The sequence below is a fragment of the Bidens hawaiensis genome, unplaced genomic scaffold, assembly GCF_021521415.1.
Source record: "Bidens hawaiensis isolate Kalapana, Puna unplaced genomic scaffold, B.hawaiensis_p1.1 tig00002123_1, whole genome shotgun sequence".
NCBI lineage: Eukaryota > Viridiplantae > Streptophyta > Magnoliopsida > Asterales > Asteraceae > Bidens > Bidens hawaiensis.
In genome coordinates this window covers 827620-849130 of record NW_027491112.1, presented here as the reverse complement: position 1 = coordinate 849130, position 21511 = coordinate 827620, and the positions used below count along the sequence as shown (strand labels likewise).

Here is a 21511-nt window from a genome sequence, read left to right as displayed (position 1 = left end):
TTCGTACATTTCATCATCCGCCACGTTTCGGGTTCTACCCAATAAACGGTGACACATATGTACGAGTCCGTTGAACCATGTGAAGCCGACTAAATGTCACAAGTCAAGTGAATACCGGCTTGTAAGTGATGGGCCATTGGGCCGCAATTAAGAGCTTTTGTTCTTCACATTCAATTCTCATATATCTTTTTGCATTAACTTTTTTTCTTTAACGGCGCTTTCAATGTTTGAACCCTTACTATTTTGACGACGGGTAGTCTTTATTACTACTTACAAGCCTTTTCTTTAAAGTCCTAACATATAAAATAAACCTCAGTTAACAAAATAAAAAATTAAAATCAAACAATTACATATACACTAATCAAACATAATCTTTACATAAACTTCTAAACTACTATAAAACTTCATCTCAATTTATTTAGATAACACCACATTTGATGGTATATCCAAGAACAAAAGAACTTGTAATTTAAACTACAAATCACTCACTTTTCTGCCTTGAATCTTCAGGTTTATTATGTGATTTTTGTACTTCAACCGGGACAACCGGGATCGAGTCCCACCATCCTTTCAATCGCCGGTTTCCCATTACATTTTTCTTTTCCCTTCGGTCTCTCGGCTTTAATGTCATTACGGTTGCTGATAACACGAGTGTTATGATAATATATTTGAGAGGGATAACTACTAATATTACTGCACATCCTAGCAGGGCGGTTATCGCCACATCCGTGTGCTGCATAAAGTCATCATACGATTTTGGATAAATTTACAAAAAAAAAACAATTTGAATACGCGGTGTGCGTGGCGGTTTTGGGCTAAAACTAAAGGAAAACCAAAACTTCGGTTTTTGGATTTTTGAAACCGTCCGGTTTCGGATTTTTTGGTTTCGGTTTTTGTTTTGGCTTTTTGGTTTTTGCCATTTGAGCTTGAAAATTTTAGGCCGAAAAGAAAGTTGGCCGAAAATAATAAATTTAGTGTATAAATAATTTTGTTAATTGTTAACTAATAGACTATTATACATCTGGCCAAAAGTATTTTGAGTTACATAAATATTATATTATTATTATTATTATTATTATTATTATTTTTATTTACTTAAAATAAAAAAATAAAAATCTAGAAATTCGGTTCGGTTTTTCGGTTTTTATTAAATGCAAACCCAAAACCGAACCGCTACTTCGGTTTTTACAAAAACATAACACCAAACCATCGGTTTTTGTTTCGATTCGGTTTTTTCGGTTTTGGATCGCTTTTTTCGTTTTCTTGCACACCCCTTAATTATGAGATACCTTGGGAGTTTTTGCAAGCCATATTGACCATATTTTGAGTAGTGAAACGTTGACCAATTGCAAAATCTCATATATAGTGTTGACTCCACGTTGTGCTGCCACTATACTATCCATCGTCGACAGATCAGAGGGCGGCGAGACAACAAACTTGGTTCGTTTACCTACTTCGTCTTTTTTCGCCTTTAACATCTTTGAAACCATCCACAATAACAATCCTGCTATCGCCTGCCCGACCCACTCTCTACAAACAAATTATCATTTAACTAAAATTTGTAACGAAAACTATTAAAAAAGGCTTATATCTTGCAAATAAGTGAGTTGAATGCTTCAGTCATATTATTATGTTACTTTGGTTTCACAAGTTACTTACTTGTAGACAACTATTAGCGAACTACCGATCACCATAATGGTGGTTGTGGGTCTTTCCCACGCAATAACCTTTTGGAACCACGGTAATGCACTTTTGAACGGCTTCATTAGCTCCTGCACAACATAAATAAAAGGTTATAAAAATAGAGTGCCTTAAATATGATCAGTGTATCTATTAGATTAAATTAAAGGTAAATGTTTGTGACAGTTAATACTACAAAAAAAATTAAAAGTAATGCAGGTGCTAGTAGAATACGATAAGTGTCGATAACCACTACTAGAGACGTGAGTTTCGAATTGGCCACATTTTATTTCAAATGGGTCAAATCAAAAAGAATTTCACATTATAACCTTAGAATTCACAAGCTTGAAATTTTCATATACACCCAACCAAAACTAAAAATATCGTATATACCCAACTTTTATAAAACTTTACTTAATGACCATTCCACCCTTTTTCCATTATATTTGCTTAAACCCTATTTATTATTTGGGTTTTGATCGCTATTGAAGATACGCAAGCGAATTGAACCGTCGTCTCTTCTCTTTTGTTCACTTGACGGCAGATGAACGAGCAATCGAATCTGTAAGTTCGAATCATTTAATCAAACTCGAACCAGATATAATTGCATGAGAATTGAGGACTATTGTTTATGGGTAAATATAAAAAAATAAAACTTAAAAATGGGTTACAAAAGAAACTTAAGCTAAAAAAGGGTAAATAAAAAAAAATTGAAGTTAAAGGTGGGCGTATATGAAATTTTGAAGTTTTTGAAATATAAGGGTAAAGTGGCCATTTATTAAATTGTTTTTAATGAATTGGGTGTATATGATTTTTCCAAGTTTGTAGGGGTATATATATGATATTGGCCCAATAAAAAAAGTCTTAGCGGGTCAACCTAACCCATCCCGACCCATTTAAACCCGTTACCAAACACTCAAACTATAGATTTTCAAGAAATGTACCAACAATACAAGAGCACTGTCGCCAATCCCGTCTTCTTTCACTTCATCAGCAGTAGCTTTGGCAGTATTAATCTCTTTAGCTTCCTCCCTGACTTGGCCAACAGCCGTTTCCAAAGACGATATATTATCGGGCTGGTTACTTACAATCTCAGACTGTGCGGGGCCCACTTCTGACTCAGCACACGGAATACACACCTGCGCGACATTCAAGTTTCTTAATATCGAGCTAGCGCTACACGGGTGTCCGCTTTTCACTGATTTTAAGCTCTCGGCTAGCTCTTCTAACACATTACTTCCTGTTGGCAACTCATCAAACAATGCAAAAATTAGGAAACTTTTGGGATTAGGTGGCGAAATCCTGAGCATTTCTCGGGCTGCATGTAGTCTTATAATCCCTAATATAGTTCTTGCATGCATGTCCCATGCTTGTAGAGGCGAGTCAACCTTAAACTTTGCTAAAAACTTGTGTAATAACATAATCTCGTTCACGAGAGCAAGCCAATGGTCCCGTCTTGTGGAGCTGGTTAATTCTGGGAACTCAATTAGAAAACCTTCTTCCCTGAAAAATATCCTACAAATATCAAACGCTCGAACATGAACAAGGCATGTTTGTGTTCGTTTGTTTAGCTTTAACCGAACAAATGATTAAACACGAAGGATGTTTTCTTGTCCATGTTCGTGAAGAAAGTGAGTGTGTTCAACTGTTCATGTTTGTTTATGTTCGTTCTGTAATAGTATGTAGGGATGGGTTGAAGAATGTAAACGAACATAGCTGAATAAAGATGAACGAACATTACTCAGCGAACACTGATTAAAAGTAGATGTGAGCGTCGTCAATCTGACCTAAAAGTTTACAAAACTAGACTAAATTGTAAAAAAAAATATGATATTCTAACTTTTATAAAAGAGACCAAATTGTAATGGGCCTAAGAATTCTAAATGAACAAACTTAAACAAGCGTAAACTAACGAACATACATGAACACATAACAAAAGAAATAAACAAACGAATCATGTGTTTGTGTTCGTTAATTAAACTAAATGAACAAGAAAGTTTTGTTCCTGTTTGTTCATTTATTAAATAAACAAACTTCCCGCCAAATGGTTTATGAAAAGTTCACTAAGTGTTCGGTTCGTTTACAAGCCTAGATATCTTGATTTAAAGTGTCCAACACAACGACTACCAAACATTCTGGCTTAATATAATCTAATCAAGTAACGGGTCAAAATGATGACATGGTAGTAACTACCTTAAAACAAGTTTTTGCCTACAATAAGTTGGTTACCAAAAATATAAATCAAACCACATTTGGTTTAGCTATTTATCCATTAGCCCTTTAAAATATACTAAAAATGCGAAAACTCTATCTATATGGGTCGGGCCCACAAAGTTTTAGATAATTAAGCATGAAGAAGCAGCTATCAGCATACTAGATAATAAAAACTGAAATAGTACATGAGGTGGTAATTAATCTCACAGATCAGCAGACTCATAAACAATGGCTTTGTCGAAAAGAGGAGCACCAAATGGGCCTGTGGCTGTTGATTTTATTGACTGCTCGGTGTCCTTTGACAAGTCAAGTTTGACTGCATCTTGATACGACAGTGAGCCCGATGCCTCGAAGTAGAGCGCATAATTGGTTAATGTAAGCCTACCTACAAAATTCATAATAAATGGGTTGTTAATTATTACGTCACGTCTCTGAAGAACTAAAATAAAAAGGGTGTAAAGTAAACTATACAAACCGGGCCAGCTTTGTTTCCCTATATGGCGAACAACTCTTTGTGAACTCGCAGTACCCTCAACGTGCAGAATAAACTCATCATCAGCCATTTCAATATTCTTTGGCGTTGCTTGCTTTTGCAAATGGTGTACACATCTGGTTACAACAGCCCGCAAAATTAAAATATCAAATTGTAGATGAACTTTTAAGATTGCGCATTTTGTATAAAGGAATAATATGAGATGAATTACTTGTCAATTTCTTGAAGGAATTTGTCATAAGCAGGAAAGTAAAGACGGTTTTCTGTAGATGATGTTAGTGTCTCAAAAGTAAACCTCCCGTTAATGAAATCAGCCACCAAAGGAACTAATGATCCCAACCACACAAATGCATTTTCTCCAACACTTGGTTTATCGTTAACCTACTAACACCACTTATACAATTACAAAAGATATAAAAAAAACTATTGTAAAGATATAAGAAATATAGTTAACTACACTTGTTTCTTGGAATTGTAATTCAAGCGTAAATCTTTTACTATGTATTGTTTGTTAGATAATATGTAAAATGGCACAAACAAAAAGTTGAATGCTAACACGATGTTTGAATGCGAGAAGGTGACTTACAAGAAGTGGCAGGATGTCTGAATAGAACAAGGATGTTTCATCCTGTTTGTTAGGAGGTTTCTTCTCTTCTTTCTCCTTGGCCACAAATTCCTAACCGTCAGAAAGAAAAACAACATTGAAAAGCCACTTTTCTAAGACCAAAAATGTTAACAGGACTCAAAATCCACACGCAACACCGAAATACAAAGTCAATAAGTATATTTATATGTTTGTTCCCTAATATTGTGCAACCGACATAAATGGGCAAAAAGTGGGACCCAGCCGAGGCATTGCGCCATTAGACTCAGACTCCTATTTATGTAGCGGCATTCTGGTAACCATCGAACTTCATAACTCAGCACATACTCTTAAGCATGGTTCAATGGGTAAAACAAGTTGTCAAAGGTAATAAATATGTAAATCATTGGGGCATTGACTATTTCACATTCATTGTATTAACTAGTATATACAAGATACGTCGGACCACAATGGATAAATGATAATATTGTTGAAAATAGTTGGTTGTTCCCTAACCCTATGTATGTTTTGTTTTACAGTCTTGACGATGAAAAATGATACGGAGAACACAAATTAACTACTATGTTAACCAAATCCATAGGTACCACAGCCTCCTTTGTAGACTGGTATTGAGATTATTATTGTGTAAAACAAGATTGTTCCTCGGTACAATTCCTTCAATATAAAACTCACTTTTAGGGGTTTAATCTAGTGCCAGTCGGAGATTGAACATTCACTAATGCTAGCCTATGCACACATGTTTCATAACCGTATTGAGTCTTACTTCGGTTCATTCAAACTGCTTAAACCTAGTGAAAAATTCAGCTTAAATCACTCACTTGAGACCATCAATTGTAAATTTCAATCAATTGCGAATCTCTTTCAGAATTCAGTTTTGGACCTAAATCAAGAACAAACTAACTAATGTAACAATCATTGGTCGCTAGTCGGGCGATGGGGTGGGGACTATCGATTAATCGGCATTAATCAATGATTACTCGGCGCCTAGTTGGGATTTTTACAACACTGAATATAACTCACCAAAACGAAAAAGTGCACACTAACGATTATAGAATAACTCTCAACATTATCGCGTTGAGAAAATCTCACTCAAAAACCTCTCTTACACATAACTTATGTTTCTCTTTTTAAACCCTAACTCGGTATGTCTTAACAATAACTCGATTTATATAAACTAGCCTAACTTCCTAGCCAAAAGCATTACCAGTTTTAATTACAATGCAATTAGAAAACATATTGTGATTTTTTGTAGAAGTAAACAAAGCATGTAACCAACTACGACCTACTTGTCAATATCAATCCCTCAAGTTTACTGACTTGTGATTTGGAGTTCAAAATTACCAGCACTAAATGATAATAGGTTCTAGTTTGCATAAATCTGAGATAAAATTCGGTTTCTATGTAGCATATGTTAGTATGTGAAGCCTTTTGAGCCTATTCTATTTAGGCCTATTACATGCTTACAAAGTTAGATTCCCTAATCCTAAACTATTTATACCCTATGATGTAACTGTAATATGTGTAGTTCACGTGTGACCGAAACTAGTGTGACCGAAACTAAATAATATAGGTTCTATTGCATGCTTACCAATTTTAATTGCATTAATGTAATTAGAAACACATAATGTTACTAACTGCGACCTACTTGTCAATATTAGTTCCTCAAGTTCACCGACCTGTAACTTAAAGTCGGAAACTCGGTTTCTACTAACCGTAAACAATAACTAACCAACAATCAAAAAACGAGTACCGTATCATGAGACTGTTCTTCGACAACCGAAGGCTTCTCCCAGGCGAGCATCATATCGAAGCTCAAGAGACTAAACGTTCCTTCTCGAATCGTCTGTTCGACATCTTTACACATCTCGTAAAGCGTTTTCGAGGCGCAAAACTCGACTAGTTTCCTCGAGTACTCATCCTTCTTCTCGCCTTTCCATCCGCCTTCAAACTCATTCACCAGTCCGCTCACCGGCGTCTCTAACCGCCTGCAAAATAATAATAATAATAATAATAAAACAAATGAACACGAAATTAATAATAATTTGTAAATGGATTGGATGTGACGTACAGAGCGCATCGTTGAAGAACGTCGTTGGCTATTGAAGAGAGATGTGGATTATTCATTATTATTATTATTATTATTATTTGTTGTTGGATTGATTATTAGATTGTAATTGAGTTTGTAACTGATTGTGGATCTGAAATGGGAGTTTGGAGTGGTGTGTCATGTTAAAAGTGATGAAACACGTGGTGGACATGCATCGTTTTAAGTTGCTTTAAAAAGTGTTATTGTTATTTATACGTCAAACAAAGGTCTAACATTTAATGGTATGTTTGACAAAAAGCTTTTAGGAGTTTCAAGCTTCAAGTTTTTAAGAAAAAGCTCATATTTAATAAAACATTTTGTTTGGTTGAGTAGCTTCAAGCTTCTAGATTGGTTGAAAAAGCTCCATATTTAAACGCTAGTATTGGTAGCGTTTGAGAAAAAGCTAGCTACAAGCTTTTCATTTGAATTTACAAGTTTAGTACTTGAACTTCTATCAACTTTTGTTAATTTATATAATAGTTACATATTCAACCATAATTCAAAACTAACTACACCACGACTTTTTTAGGGGTCATAACTTTTTCACACGTTAATATATTTTTAAACAAATTACATCATAAAAGCGAGCATTTTATTCTCTTTAATTTGAGTATGATATTGTTATACTTCTTTAACTTTAAAAAGTAACATAATATGTGATTATCGGTTAGGATTGGTAACAAGTCGAGTCAGGTGAGCTCGAGTCATGTGTAAGACCAAATTAGGAGTCGAGTCAGATGAACTTGAGTCATGTGTAAGACCAAATTAGGTACAGAACGAGTCGATACAAAAATGGTTAAATTAGTTCGGTTCGTGTCGGTACGCTTTTGAGTCAAAATGGGTCCGGTCAGAACACGTTTCAGATTAGAACAGTGCATGTTCAGAGAGGGATTCATATGAAAATAGGTTGGTTTAAAAAATTATCTATTTGAAATTACTGTATATTTCAGCTTTGTTTTTTGATTTTCACCATCAGTTACACGCTTACTGCCTTTCCATGAATTACACGTCTACATTCAGGTTATGTATGCACTGTCATCAGGCGAATCATGTACCGACACTGATTATGCGGTTGATGTTAGGTTGTGCGCCCATTCTGCCGCATCACGCGGGCACCCATCTAATTTTTTTAAAAGCTTCTGCTACTCTGCCAAACACCTAAATAAATTTAAAAAGTTACAGCTAACAGCTACCAGCTTCTAGCCTTCAGCTACCGGCTTTCAGCCTCCAGCTTTCAGCTTACAGCCACCAGCTAATTTTGCCAAACATACCCTAAATGTTAATGGTTAATTATAACTTATAACTTAAAGAGTTAGAGGGGGGGCAAATAAACCGGTTAATTAATCTTACTCGAAAATTAAACCGAAAATCAAATCGGTTTAAAACTGATTATGTAGAAACTGGTTTGGAAACGATTGAAATCGTAGGTTCGGAACCGGTTTGTAATTTTATCTACCAAAACCGGTTCCAAGACGGTTAACCGAACCGAAACCTATCTAAACCGGTTTTTGACTTTTGTTGACCAAAATGCTCGTCGTTTGACGTTCTTTCGTCGCTTGTTCGGAATTTGTTTGGAAATGCTTGTTTGATTTAAGCTTGGTTTGGAAATGAGTCGTTCGGCTCGTTTCGGTTTGAAAGCAAGCCAAGCACGAGCAAAGCCTTGCTTGGTTCAGTTCGTTTTTCTCGAATTGCTTTTTATTTATTAATTAATTATATTTTTCTATGTATATGTATTAAAAAAGTATTTTCAAACTTTTTAAAATTTAAAGTTCAGTTTTAAACTCTAGTTGTTCGTTTTATATATATTTTTTTGTTAATTTGAGATTTAGACATTTTAGAGTTAGAAGTTTAGACTTGAATTAATGATATTTTGGAGTTTAGAAAGTTAGAATTGAAAACTTTGTTCGAAATCAAGCCGAACCAAGCCGCTCAGTTTCAAATCAACCAAGTTCAAGCATAAAAATATCGTTCGTTTCTTTAATATCAATCTGCTTGGTTCAACTCGCTTTCAAACCAACCAAGTATGAGCAAGGTTGCGTCCGGTTTGGCTCGGTTAATGAACAAGCCTAGCATTGATTAGTGCAAATCTACAAAGAAGGTGTGGGCATTGATTAGACCGTTATATGCGGGGGCTTCAATAGGGCCGGCAAAACTAATGTGGCATATGTGGTAACTGGGCTTTAACATTGTGTTTGGGTGTTAAGGCAAGGGCGTTAAACAAGGAAACCCTAACATAGTAACGTGGCTTTACAAGAAAATGATGGGGTTTTAACATGATAACGAGCTTTAAACTATAACATGGTGTTAAAGAGGTGTGTTAATTAAAGTCCCGTTGCTTACATGGAAGTAAGGTAGCGTTCTTTAACTTAACATTTAAAGCTATGGATATTTTAATTCAAAGTTAACACTTGGTTTATATAATTTTCTTTTCTGATTTTGTTTGTTTTATATTTTATATTCAAGGCTGGTCTTTGTACAGGAGTTGTTGGACTCTTGTGAGCTGATCAAGAGTAAGAGGAAGTTGGGCTGTAGGCTAGTCAAATAGGAGAAGGCCCAATTGGGTTGCTAATTGGTAATTGCTATTAAGATCTATGAGTGGAATGAGATGGAACGTCTAGTAAGATAATTGAGTTTTAAAATGTTTTAAAAACTGATTCAAACCGGCCGTATTAGTGGTTGTACCGGTTATATGAGACATCACCGGTACGATAAGGTCTGGTCTAGCTGGGTTTAGATATAGTTTTTTGTAAGGCCCCGTTACCGGTAGCCCTACTTTCGTGTTGGATTTACCCATAAACGCAGTTCTAATATCAGAGTTAATTAAAACATTCGCGGAATATAAAAACTTTCATAAAACATTTCATAGCAAAACACATCTTGTCTTAAAACAACATCTTGTCTTTCAAAATAAACAAAACGTTAAACTTAAACGTCTTGAGTCTTCCGATGCCAGCCTCTTATTCAGTGCCACGTGTCTCCTCAAGCGAGCTGCCTCATCCTACTCACCTGCGTGCATACTAAAAGTCAGCTACGCTGAGTGAGTTTTAGTTAATCATACATTATACAATACACACAAACTTATATTCTTTCATTCATACTTTCATACTTTCATACTTTCATACTTTCTTTTGTATTAACTTGCTTTCATATCTTACGTTATAAAGAGCATTATGCCCTACATTCCTCGAGTATTATTAGGGCTCGGTACCCTCCTTCCTCGAGTATTATTTGGGCTCGGTACCCTTCTTCCTCGAGTATTATTAGGCCTCGGTACCCTCTTTCCTCGAGTATTATTAGGGCTCGGTACCCTCTTTCCTCGAATATTAGTAGGGTTCGGTTACCTAGTTCTCGAATATTAGTAGGGTTCGATTCCCTCCTCGTTACCATACAACCATACATCATACCTCGAGTATTATTAGGGCCCGGTACCCTCTTCGTAACCATACAACCATACAACCATCCTTTCCTTCTTTTATTAACTTTATCACATTCATACACATAAGCATACATATCATACTTACCTTATACATAGCGTTACAACCTGACAGTACGTGCAATATCCGAAGATCGTTCACGTACCATCAAGCAATCATTCATACATTTCACATTATTCACATAAGGCACACTTATCTCTTAAGATAAGCGTATTAACAAACATATTGAGTATGCACACATCCCCGAAAACATAACACATAAATGGGGCTAGAAACTCACCTGAATCCTGTTACGCTCTCCGTTAATCGTTATTCCCTTCTTGAGTTGTGCACGGCTGACTGTATAATATTTACATGTATTAATTAACTACTACTACTCATGTCGTATTTCTATCTTTATATAACCCACAACGAATGGGGGTCCGGGGGTAGCGCCCCTGGCAGCGGGGTCTAGGGGCGGCAGCCCCTAGCAGGGTCCAAGGGGCAGAGCCCCTGGCTGGGGTCGAGCTGCCAGGTCAGCTTGGAAAAATTTTATTTCCATTAACTGTCTTAACACATTTTTCATTAGGTTTTTAATTTATTTTCTAATTTGCTAACTCCAGCGAACTTATCATTAAGCGAACTTAACAATAAGCGAAGTTAGTGATCGGCGAAGTTATCATGGGCGAACTTATCACCAGGCGAAGTTATCAGTTAGGCGAACTTGGCCTTAAGCGAAGTTATCAGGTAGGCGAACTTGGCCTTAGGCGAAGTTATCAGCTAGGCGAACTTGGCCTTAGGCGAAGTTATCAGCTAGGCGAACTTGGCCTTAGGCGAAGTTATCAGCTAGGCGAACTTGCTTGCAAGCGAACTTGCATGAAGGCGAAATTATGGCTTGCAGGCGAAGTTATCAGCTAAGCGAACTTGCTTGCAAGCGAACTTGCATGAAGGCGAAGTTATGGCTTGCAGGCGAAGTTGCCCAGCTGCCGTCTCTGTTCAAACTTAATCACCAAAATCACCCTTATTTCATCGAGAATTTCTTGGATATTACGTTAAATAACTCCGCGATCATTCCCATGGCCTAGTTCGGGTAAAACTTAGCCCAGAAAGACATAAAGTTTGGAGCTTTCGGCTTAAAACGTTTAATAACAAGTCGCCGTACATGGTCATAGGTTTGTCAAGTTCTACTTTACGTTTCGTTTAGACCCGATTTACTTTATGTTTAAGTTTCAAAGCTAACCGATCCTAAAAACGTAAACTTTAAGGTAAAAGGCATACCTTTACGCGTTCGGTGCGGTCGCGGTTTGCTTGGTTATCTCGTATCTAGCTCGTATATCGAAGGTCTAATAATGGTTGGCTTGATTTTTGGACTCGAATCCGCTCTCTCTCTCTCTCTCTCGGCCGTATGAGGTGTAGTGTATGTGTGTGTTTTTGAGTGTGTATAGATTTATGAAAGATGAAAATGATAGTTAGGGTTTTAGGATGGTTTAAGGGGATATTTATATCCCTTAAAGCCCATGGACCTAAGGCCCATTATCATTAATCCATCTTAATTAATCTAAGTCCATGATCCGTTCTTTACTCGGTAATACTTACTTAATAACGCGAAATCACTAAACGTAACTTTCTTTATTTATCATTATAATATTCAGGATGTTACATTTTTTAATCGTCGGAAAATCCGATATTACTGGTGCATACCAATGAACATACCATGTTTAATTTGAGTTTTAATTTTTAAACTCCCATTCATTACCTAGCGCTTTTCCAATTTCCATTGTTATATTTTAGTATATTGTAGGGAACGAAAATAGTTATGCTTTTGTTGATGAGGATGGTGATGATAGTGAATTTTATCTTTTAAGCGACCGTGAACTTGATGTATTCAACACTCAAATACCGTGAACTTATTATAGACTTTTATTTAAAAAAAAATACTTTGGTGGATTGATTTTCGATTATGGATGTAGTTTTGAGTTATTTTCTGAGTCAAAGCTGTATTTTTATAAACTGATTCACACCGGCTAGTAATAGTATTATTGGTTGTGCCATTTCTGAGCCCGGCCTGGTTCTGTATAAAAGCCGGTTTTTAAAACATTAACCCATTTATTCTAAAGAGTTCAGGGTTGAGAAGATCTTGATCTGATGTGTTTCATCTTCATCTTGTTTCTAAGTGCAATCATATTAGAGTGTTCAAAATTTATCTTGTTTGGTATCATTCTGTTTGTTTTGTTTTGATTCGTTTTGCAAATGGTTTCTTTATGTTTTCGTTCATTTATACTATTTGAATGATCAGTTGATTATTTGTATTGTTGAAGAACTCATAAATTGTGTGAATTCTTCTAGGGTTGATGGTATTTTTTTGTTTGGGTTGAATATTCTAATAAAGATTTTTGTCACTTTTTATCGCTATTTTTGTGTTCTTGTGTAAATATATATTTCAGATATGGTGTAAAGTCCGGCGGTTCGTCAATAAACAATAGCTCAGTAAAGGATTTGCTTTAAGTTCAAAGCAAGTTATCAATGCCAAAGAAGATTTGCATTCCCAACGTTATGATGCCTTGTAACCACAAGCTAACAACGTTAATTGGTTTGAAGAAGATAGAAACAAACCCGTTTATATGGATAAAGTCAAAAGAATATATGACATACCTTTGTTTGAACTTGTGCTTCCTCGGCTAGCTTCTTGCTAGTTGTCATTTTGCGGTATATAATTTTGTGTTAAAAAGATATTTAATTATGAAATTCATGTTTTAATAGTAAGAAAATTACCAATATATACTATTTAAAAATACTCGTATACTAATGTCTAATTATGTATTAATAAAATATACAAATATGTATAATAACATATAGTCATTTACCGAGTCCAACAATGATTATCTAATACAAGTAAACTATATTGTATAATTCTTAAGATGCTAAAAAAAGTATCTACAACTCATCAAATTCCAATATTCCACTTTTGCTTTACCTTTTCTTTTGAATATGTCTTTATTTGCTTCAAGGCATTATTTTGTTAATGTTTTTATTAACATGTGACAACCATAATTTGCTTGCAAGTTTGCTTAATTAATGTTGTAAATGTTTAAAGTTGTGACATTATGTTGCATTTATTTATTTTAAAATTGGATCAAGGTATATCTTCTAAATCGTTTACAATCTGTTAAGAGTCAAGTGGCGTAACGGAATCAGCACACATGATGCACAAATGAATTAACACACACAAACACAGGCTACCGACAGGTATTATACTAACTACTAAGCTCATGTGCAAGATTACAAGTACAATATAAAAGATTATGTATAGGTAGGAGAATATTAGGGCAACAATCTTAGAAACCAATGAAACTAAAACGGGCCATAAATAATTAAACTGACTCTCCTCTAGTCGGCCGTTTCCTAGGTTGGTCGGGCCTCAACCGCAGTTGTTATCAAGAGAGGTCCGGACAATTAAAAATATATATATGATTTTTTTATGGGGAAATTAGGGCGTTTTCTAAGCTAGGGCCTGATTTATTTTCAAATGAAACATTAGCCCAATTACTTAAGCTCACAATCATTATTTACTTAATAGTTAAAATCAGACGTTAAAAGTTACTCAAGTTAGCCCCAACAAATCTAATTGTTAATAATTAGCACAATAGACTATTTACCCTCGGTTTGATTAACTTTTTTTGTATTTGTTTATTGTTAACACAATTATCATCGATCTTTCAAAAATAAACTTTATATATAAAGGCCTTTTCTTTATACTCGTTTGGGGCACCTGAAATATCGGAGACGGTCACTCAATATGTCAACCACAATAAACCAGGCCCAAAAGGCCGTCATCAAATTGTAAACCCAACACAATCAACCACTGTAAAATATAAATATAGGAAAAGTATTCATGTATTTCTTAAAAAGCAAAAAAAGTTTAATTTACATATGAAAGCTACCTATTTTTTTTTTGTTGGTCTTTTTATAATGACTTGTATTTGTTAGGCTGAGGTTGTTGCAAATGGAGCAAATCCCACATGACATGTTTTCCAAACATGGTTGGCACATCAATGTCTTTACCGTACTTGCTTGCTTACAAAAGTTTATTTCCTTAAATTAAAAAACTAGTTGCATTTTGTATGTCACATCAAAAATAATATTAATAAGTTCTTATGATTGTGATCGAGAATGAGAAAAGAACAACTACCAAGTCACAACCGAAATTTCATATCCGACTTTTGGTGTTAACAACGAGCCATCATAATTCCATTAACCGTCTAACTGTTAGATGATACAGTATATTTCGGTAAATGAAAAACTAGACATGCGGGATTGGACTTTTTTTAGTGGTTTTAAGACTTTTAGCGGTTTAATAGTTTGAAATTATTTTTTTGTTAATTTTTTAAATCGTCGGGTTGTATGGAAAAACTTAAAATGATAAAACTTGGTTGTTGAATATAATACATGCATATAATTGAAAATACCAAAAATGAAAACGGGTATAAAAAAGTGTTGCTTGCGTCAACTTATTGACTTAGACCCGAGCCAACTTAAACTTTTACATCAGACACCTTAAGTCAGATGCTAACTTAGCATATTCATTTTGAACCTGAAAAACATGTTAAAAAGGTCAACTATAAAAATCAATCGATGAGTTCGCAGGTTTTTTAGTTAACAAATCGTTTGTTATGCACACGAAATACGTAAATAACAAGCCCACAACCAAACCTTGACGGTCTATGTCACACGCAATGTTGTTAAAAGGCTAAACGACCGCTTAAGTTTACAAAGTGAATTCTAAGTTCCAAACAGTCAGTTAGGCCGTTACATTGTCAAACCTTCTCAAAAGAACCATGAACCAGACCACATAAACCTCAAACCAAGCAACTTGCAAAAATGTAAACAGTTCAGTCAGTTTCAACGTCTTGTGAAAACCCTTTACCCTTATACGATAATTACGCGTACATTACTATATTAATTAATTACCATTCATATAATCATATAATCATATTACATGTGAAATTGGAATCAAACTTGTTATATATGATATATCCAACATAGTAACTTAACCCATTGTGTGTCTTTGAAGTTATACAAATTTTGGACACTTAATAGAACAAGTCAAACATTGTTTTTAACACCAACATATGACATTACATTGTAACAGCCGGCACTTGTAATACTTATACTTATACAATAAACTAATTGTTTTCTTCATTTTCCAAAACCACATAGGATCAATGGACCGGTTGATAAGTTTAGAGCCATCAAATGTGGTTCCATTACGGCTCGAACCGGGTGAAAAATGTAGTGGTAAGCTCATTTTACGCAACGTTATGTACACAATGCCGGTTGCATTTCAACTTAAACCGGTTAACAAGTTCGGGTACACGGTTAGACCACAAACCGGGATTATTCCTCCGTTGTTAACGGTTAGGGTTGAAGTTAGTTATGACCTCCCGCCTAATGCGACCATTCCCGAGTCATACCCGTATTCTGATGACGTGTTTTTATTACATAGTGTTGTGGTCCCGGGTGCGGCGGTTAAGACCGCTTCGATGAATGGTTCGGTCCCGAGTGATTGGTTTACTACTAGGAAAAAACAGGTGTTTATTGATAGTGGTATCAAGGTTATGTTTGTTGGCTCGGTGGTGCTCGCTAAGCTCGTTAGTAACGGTTCGGTTGATGACATACGAGACGTGTTGGAAAAAAGTGACCCGTCTTGGAAAGCGGTCGACTCTGTTACCCCGGATGGTCAGACTTTACTTCATTTAGCGGTTAGTCTAGGTCGACCCGATTTAGTTCAAGTGTTACTCGAGTTCAAGCCCGATGTAAACGCCCAGTCAACTCGGTCAACCCGGTCAACCCCGCTTGAGGCTGCGGTCGAGTCAGGTGAAAGCTTGATTGTGGAGCTTTTATTAGCTAACCAAGCAAACATAAACCGGACCGACCCGTCCGCGTGGGGCCCGATCCATTTAGCGGCGGGTGCGGGCCACGTTGACATTTTGAGACTACTTTTGGTCAAAGGAGTAAACGTGGACGCGGTTACGAAAGACGGGAACACCGCGTTACACCTAGCCGTGGAGGAACGAAGACAGGACTGCGCCCGTTTGTTACTAGCCAGCGGTGCACGGTTCGATGTTTGTAGCGCGGGTGCGGGTGAGACGCCATTGCATATAGCCGCGGCTCTCGGTGACGAGCACATGGTTAACCTTTTAATCCAAAAGGGTGCTAACAAAAATATACAAAACCGAGACAAGAAAACCGCGTACGACGTGGCGGCCGAGCACGGTCACACGCGGCTATATGACGTGCTCGGGTTAGCCGACACGTTATGTGTAGCGACAAGGAAAGGGGATATTAAAACCATCAAAAGGGTTATTCAAAATGGGGTGACACTCAACGGGCCCGACCAGAACGGATGGACTGTTTTGCATCGGGCCTCGTTCAAGGGTTGGGCTGATATAACCCGGGTTTTGATAAAAAACGGGGTTGATATCGATGCACGTGATGAGGACGGGTACACAGCCCTACATTGTGCTGTCGAATCGGGACACGTGGATGTGATTGAATTATTGGTAAAAAATGGTGCTGATGTGGAAGCAAGAACTAATAAGGGTGCAACTGCAATGCAAATTGCAAAGTCATTGAGTTATATAGGGATTATAAGAGTTCTTATGGATTCGAGTCAAACGGGTCGTATGGGCTCGATTAAGAAGAGGGGGGCTCGGGGTCTAGCGATTCGGGGTAGTTTTGACCAGTCGGCTGAACCGTTGACCGTGAACTGAGCGGGTCGGGCCGGGTTTAATGCTTCTTATGATTGATGATTTTTTTTTGTTTTTGCACAAAGAATCAATGATAAGGTTATGTGGCTGTTTATTGTTGTATTACTTACAAAACATGTATACTGTTGTATTATTTGTTCTTGTTTAACCCACAAAAAAAATGTTACATTTTAAGGTTATTGTCTGAACTCATTTGAAAAATGAAATGAATTGTGGTTTTGGTATTCATAATGTGTTAAGACTTTTAAGTTTTTTGTTGTAGAATGTGAGAATAAGTTTTCATCTAAAAGCTCTATCCTTAACCGAGTTTAGTGGTGTAAATAAGCTGAGCCGAGCCTAAACTCGACTAGTCTTGAGCTTAGCTCGTTTCAAACTCTATTTCTAAAGCTCAAAATCGACTCATGAGTAACTTTTAAAACTCGGCTCGCGCTCGGGCCCGGCTAGCTGATTATGTATAATTATTTTATATTTTTTGTAATTATAATTTCCTATATAACATAATATATACTATCTAGTTATTTTTATCATAATTATATATATTTTAAAATGAAACCACATGAACAAAAATCGTAGATTTTAAACTATTGGATTAAAACCGCATATTTGAACAAACCACAGGAATGAAAATCACAGTTCACTCTTAATATTAAGTTAATTTAAAATTGACATATTGTTAATTAATTGCTAAAGGTGTTTAGAAATGTCTGCGGATCGAGTAAACAATTTTATGAACACAATTTGAAGCAAATGACAAGACAACTTTTAAGAACAGTAAGGATATTCTACAACGATTAATATACTCTTCATGTTACAAAAGTAATTTGACATGTGACAACACCAAAGTTCTTCCCATTCTTTCTGTTAGTTATTTGTTATAGTAAATTACGTCAGTCGTTCTATGATATGTTACAGTTTCAGTTTAGTCTTTGACTATGAGAAATTATGGCTATACCGTTCGCTCTTCACCCAATATGTACACTTTTCGACCTTATTATATTTTTTTTGTTTAAAAACCGTATACCCATTTTCCATCTTTCGAAACAACACGATTAATGGAACGAAATAGTCGATTTAACGCAGTTGTTTCCACGCTCTTACCAATGGGGCACAAAATACATATTTATTGTTCTAAGTAAAGGTAAAAAAAAGAAAATTCCCAAAATAATCCAAAACAAGAGAGAGAAAATTAAAAAGATCTTAATTATGTCAAGATTCTCAAAACAACCCAATAAATATGTACTGGGGCGACGCTTTGGGAAAATAAACGACGTGATTTAAAAACCAATCAACATGTGACATGTGTAAAGGATCTGACACACCAGACGGGATTTTTAAAAATCACGTCTATTCCGACCAAATTTTATACTTAACTCACTTTTTAAAAAACCGTCTCTCCAGACGGTTTTTTTATGTTTCTCGTCTGGTCCGTTCATATTATTTTTTTCTTGAGATTTGAGTTTTTTTAATAACGTCTTGGTAGACGCATTTTGATTGAATTTCGTCTTTCAAGTTCATATTCCCAAGTTTCTTATCTTTTAAGTTAAAATCCTATTTTATTCTCTTATTATATCTTCTTATATCTATATCGAAATTTCTATAACCGATCCATCAATCTCATAACAGTTTTAGCGAAATGAAGTATAAGAGAGGAGATCGAGTCTAGGTTGCGGATTTGGGTCCTGGGTTTTTGAATCGAGTCGAGGTTACCTTAAACCGAGCTTCAAGTAAACCCAACAACTTCGAATGGTTGATGTTTGAATCAAGATTGACACCTCCCCGTTTACAGCTTGTTGGAACATATTCACAACTTCCATCATTATTGTTTTGCCATTTACCACCATAACAAACAACAATATTATCAAATTCCATAAAACCTAATCGAAACCTAACTAGATAAATACTTGAAGAAGTTGAAGATAAAATGGAAGAACATGAACATGAAACATGAAGATGAAGATTGTTATGTAAACCCGACCCGTTTGTAACCCGAACATTTCAAATATATAAAATATTGGATCTTGTCATTTAAAATATATAAAATATATAAAATACATTTTTTTTATATTATGCATTGTTTGACCATTTAAACATACCCATTTTTATGCAAACCATAAAAGAATCTTTATACCCAACCCTTCACTCCTTCCCTATATATACACACCCATCTTCTTCATTTTACTCTTGCTACATCTCCAAAAACTCTCTCAAACTCCATAGATTCAAGGTTGTTATTTCTTATGTATTCTTGAAGTTTTGACTTCTCAAGTCAAACTAACTATAGTCTTTCATTCTAACTTGTTCATCTAATTTTACTAACTCTTGAATATGGTGGTACAACATATATATAATACACACCCCTTGTTTCCTTTATTTGTTACTTCACCGACTTTGGTTGGTTAAGTTTCGAATGTCATAAGGCAAGGCTTCATGGAGGACTTCGTGTTCTTGATATATATTTACACACACATAACTTATTATACATATCACTTATGACTAACTTCTAACCCTTTAGTTTGTTCATCTTATTTACAAGTTCCATGGTGTGGGTTTGTATAAGACTAACCTCGGTTTAACCGAAACTAGTCCAAACCGGAAACCGAACTTTTGTTTACTAGTTTTGTTAAAATAGTTGTTTAAACATGTTTATTGCTATATTTGAGTTTCAAAAATCATTTTTACAAGTTCTTTGATATTAAGCATATGGAATCCATCTATGAACTCGTTGGGAGATGGAAACCGAACTAAACCGAAACTTTTGCTTAAAAGACTTGTAGTTAACATTTTTTGTTGTAAAATTTAAGTTTTCTTCATTTATAAACCAATATACAAGTTCTATGATATTTGGGCATGTAGAAACCATCTATGAACTATTTGTGAGATGGAGACCGAACTATATCGAGTTTTACTCGCTTAAGACACACAAGTGTGTTTTTGGTTATCAATACTTGTATATTTCTTTAAAAAAATAGTTTACAAACTGATTTTAATTATTTTCTTAAGTACTTGGAATAGTTGGATCCAACTTGATCTCATAACATAGCTTGGACCGACAAAACCGAACACTCGCTTAACGTGCGTTGTTAGTTCTAAACAATAAATCTACATACTTGGTTAAGTGTTAGTATGTTTTAATAAGTTATCTCATAACAATTAATATTTTGGAAAGTTGACTTTGGGTTTGACCATTTGTCAAGACCCGAACCGACAACCCGAACACTCGTTAAAAACCCGTTTTAGTATCTTTAGCCTAATGGAACTTGCATTTTAGCATTTTCCCCACCTTATTACTTAACATTGGTTAAGTAAATATTAAGGTTAGATACTTTAACCCGGTTTTGAGCAAACTTACATTTTTTAAAAGGGTTATTATTATAAATTCTTAAACAGTTACATTTTAAACCTTGAACTTTAATTGATTAGTTTTTGCAACAATTATTTTATTTAAAGATCTTCAAGACAACCTTTCTAAATCCAAGACTTTCTTTTATTTAGGCTTCATACGTTAAACTCGTCGTTCCGGCAAATCTCCAAATAATCAATCTTTCAAGTTTATTACTTGAATGTGAGTAACTTCATACCCCGTTTTCTATCTTTTATTTTGGGGGTGACATTTCAACTTATCTAAACTAAATGTTTTATACTTGGGTCTTAAACCACAAACGTTGTTGTATACCTTACTTGAATAATTGCTCGATTTGGTGTTCTATGCTTATTTGACTATGTGTTTATCGCTTTTGGATGGTGGAACTATAAATCCTAGACCATTTGGCAACCCCTCATGGCAAGGTGTCGTTAACGTAATGCAATTAACGATAACTATAAAATCCTAAACTATTTGGCAACCCCTTATAGTTGGGTGTCGCTAACTTGTTAGCGATAACTATTTATCCAAGTTTATAGCTATTATTTATGGTTTTGTATACTAGTTTTGTGGCTTTTCATACTATATATCTATTGTTCAAACTTATGAATTGCTCACCAACCTTTGTGTTGATAAACTTTATTTTATGAAATGTTACAGGTTTGCATCTAGGTTGATTATGGAGTTCGGTGAAGAAAACGTCACAAATACCGTTAGGATATTAGCAAAACTGAACAATATTTGATTTGCTATATTTTGTTATATTTTGTTGTATTTGAGTTATGAATATTTGGGTATGTGACATTTTCGATGATGTTAAATGAAATGAGTTTGTTAAATATTGTCGCTTTAAATAGTGTCATGCGCTTATGAGCAATCGTTGCACCCCGGCA

At 35.4% G+C, this 21511-nt stretch overlaps 2 protein-coding genes across 2 annotated transcripts; one reads left to right on the top strand and one right to left on the bottom strand.

Annotated features, from left to right (window-relative positions):
• Nucleotides 1-361: 361 nt before the first annotated feature.
• LOC143606049 (uncharacterized) lies at nucleotides 362-5569 on the bottom strand. The gene is made up of 9 exons (XM_077081954.1): nucleotides 5561-5569; nucleotides 4974-5063; nucleotides 4599-4768; nucleotides 4370-4503; nucleotides 4102-4279; nucleotides 2625-3183; nucleotides 1660-1772; nucleotides 1290-1530; nucleotides 362-733 (listed from the first exon to the last, which is right to left on the bottom strand). Exons 1-9 carry the CDS (start codon nucleotides 5567-5569, stop codon nucleotides 482-484), a joined length of 1746 nt encoding a protein of 581 aa, XP_076938069.1. The 3' UTR covers nucleotides 362-481.
• A 10143-nt stretch (nucleotides 5570-15712) lies between these two features.
• On the top strand, nucleotides 15713-17260 carry LOC143605258 (protein VAPYRIN-like). Its single transcript, XM_077081439.1, has one exon. The coding sequence runs from the start codon at nucleotides 15713-15715 to the stop codon at nucleotides 17258-17260; it is 1548 nt and encodes a 515-aa protein (XP_076937554.1).
• The last annotated feature ends 4251 nt before the right edge of the window (nucleotides 17261-21511 follow it).

Excerpts from the sequence above, each read along its gene's own strand:
- LOC143605258 (XM_077081439.1), top strand. The coding sequence starts at position 15,713 with ATGGACCGGTTGATAAGTTTAGAGCCATCAAATGTGGTTCCATTACGG.
- LOC143606049 (XM_077081954.1), bottom strand. Across the intron at positions 4,769-4,973 it reads CAGACATCCTGCCACTTCTT|GTTAACGATAAACCAAGTGT; the intron begins GTAAGTCACCTT and ends TGGTGTTAGTAG. Across the intron at positions 1,773-2,624 it reads ACAGTGCTCTTGTATTGTTG|GAGCTAATGAAGCCGTTCAA; the intron begins GTACATTTCTTG and ends TATGTTGTGCAG.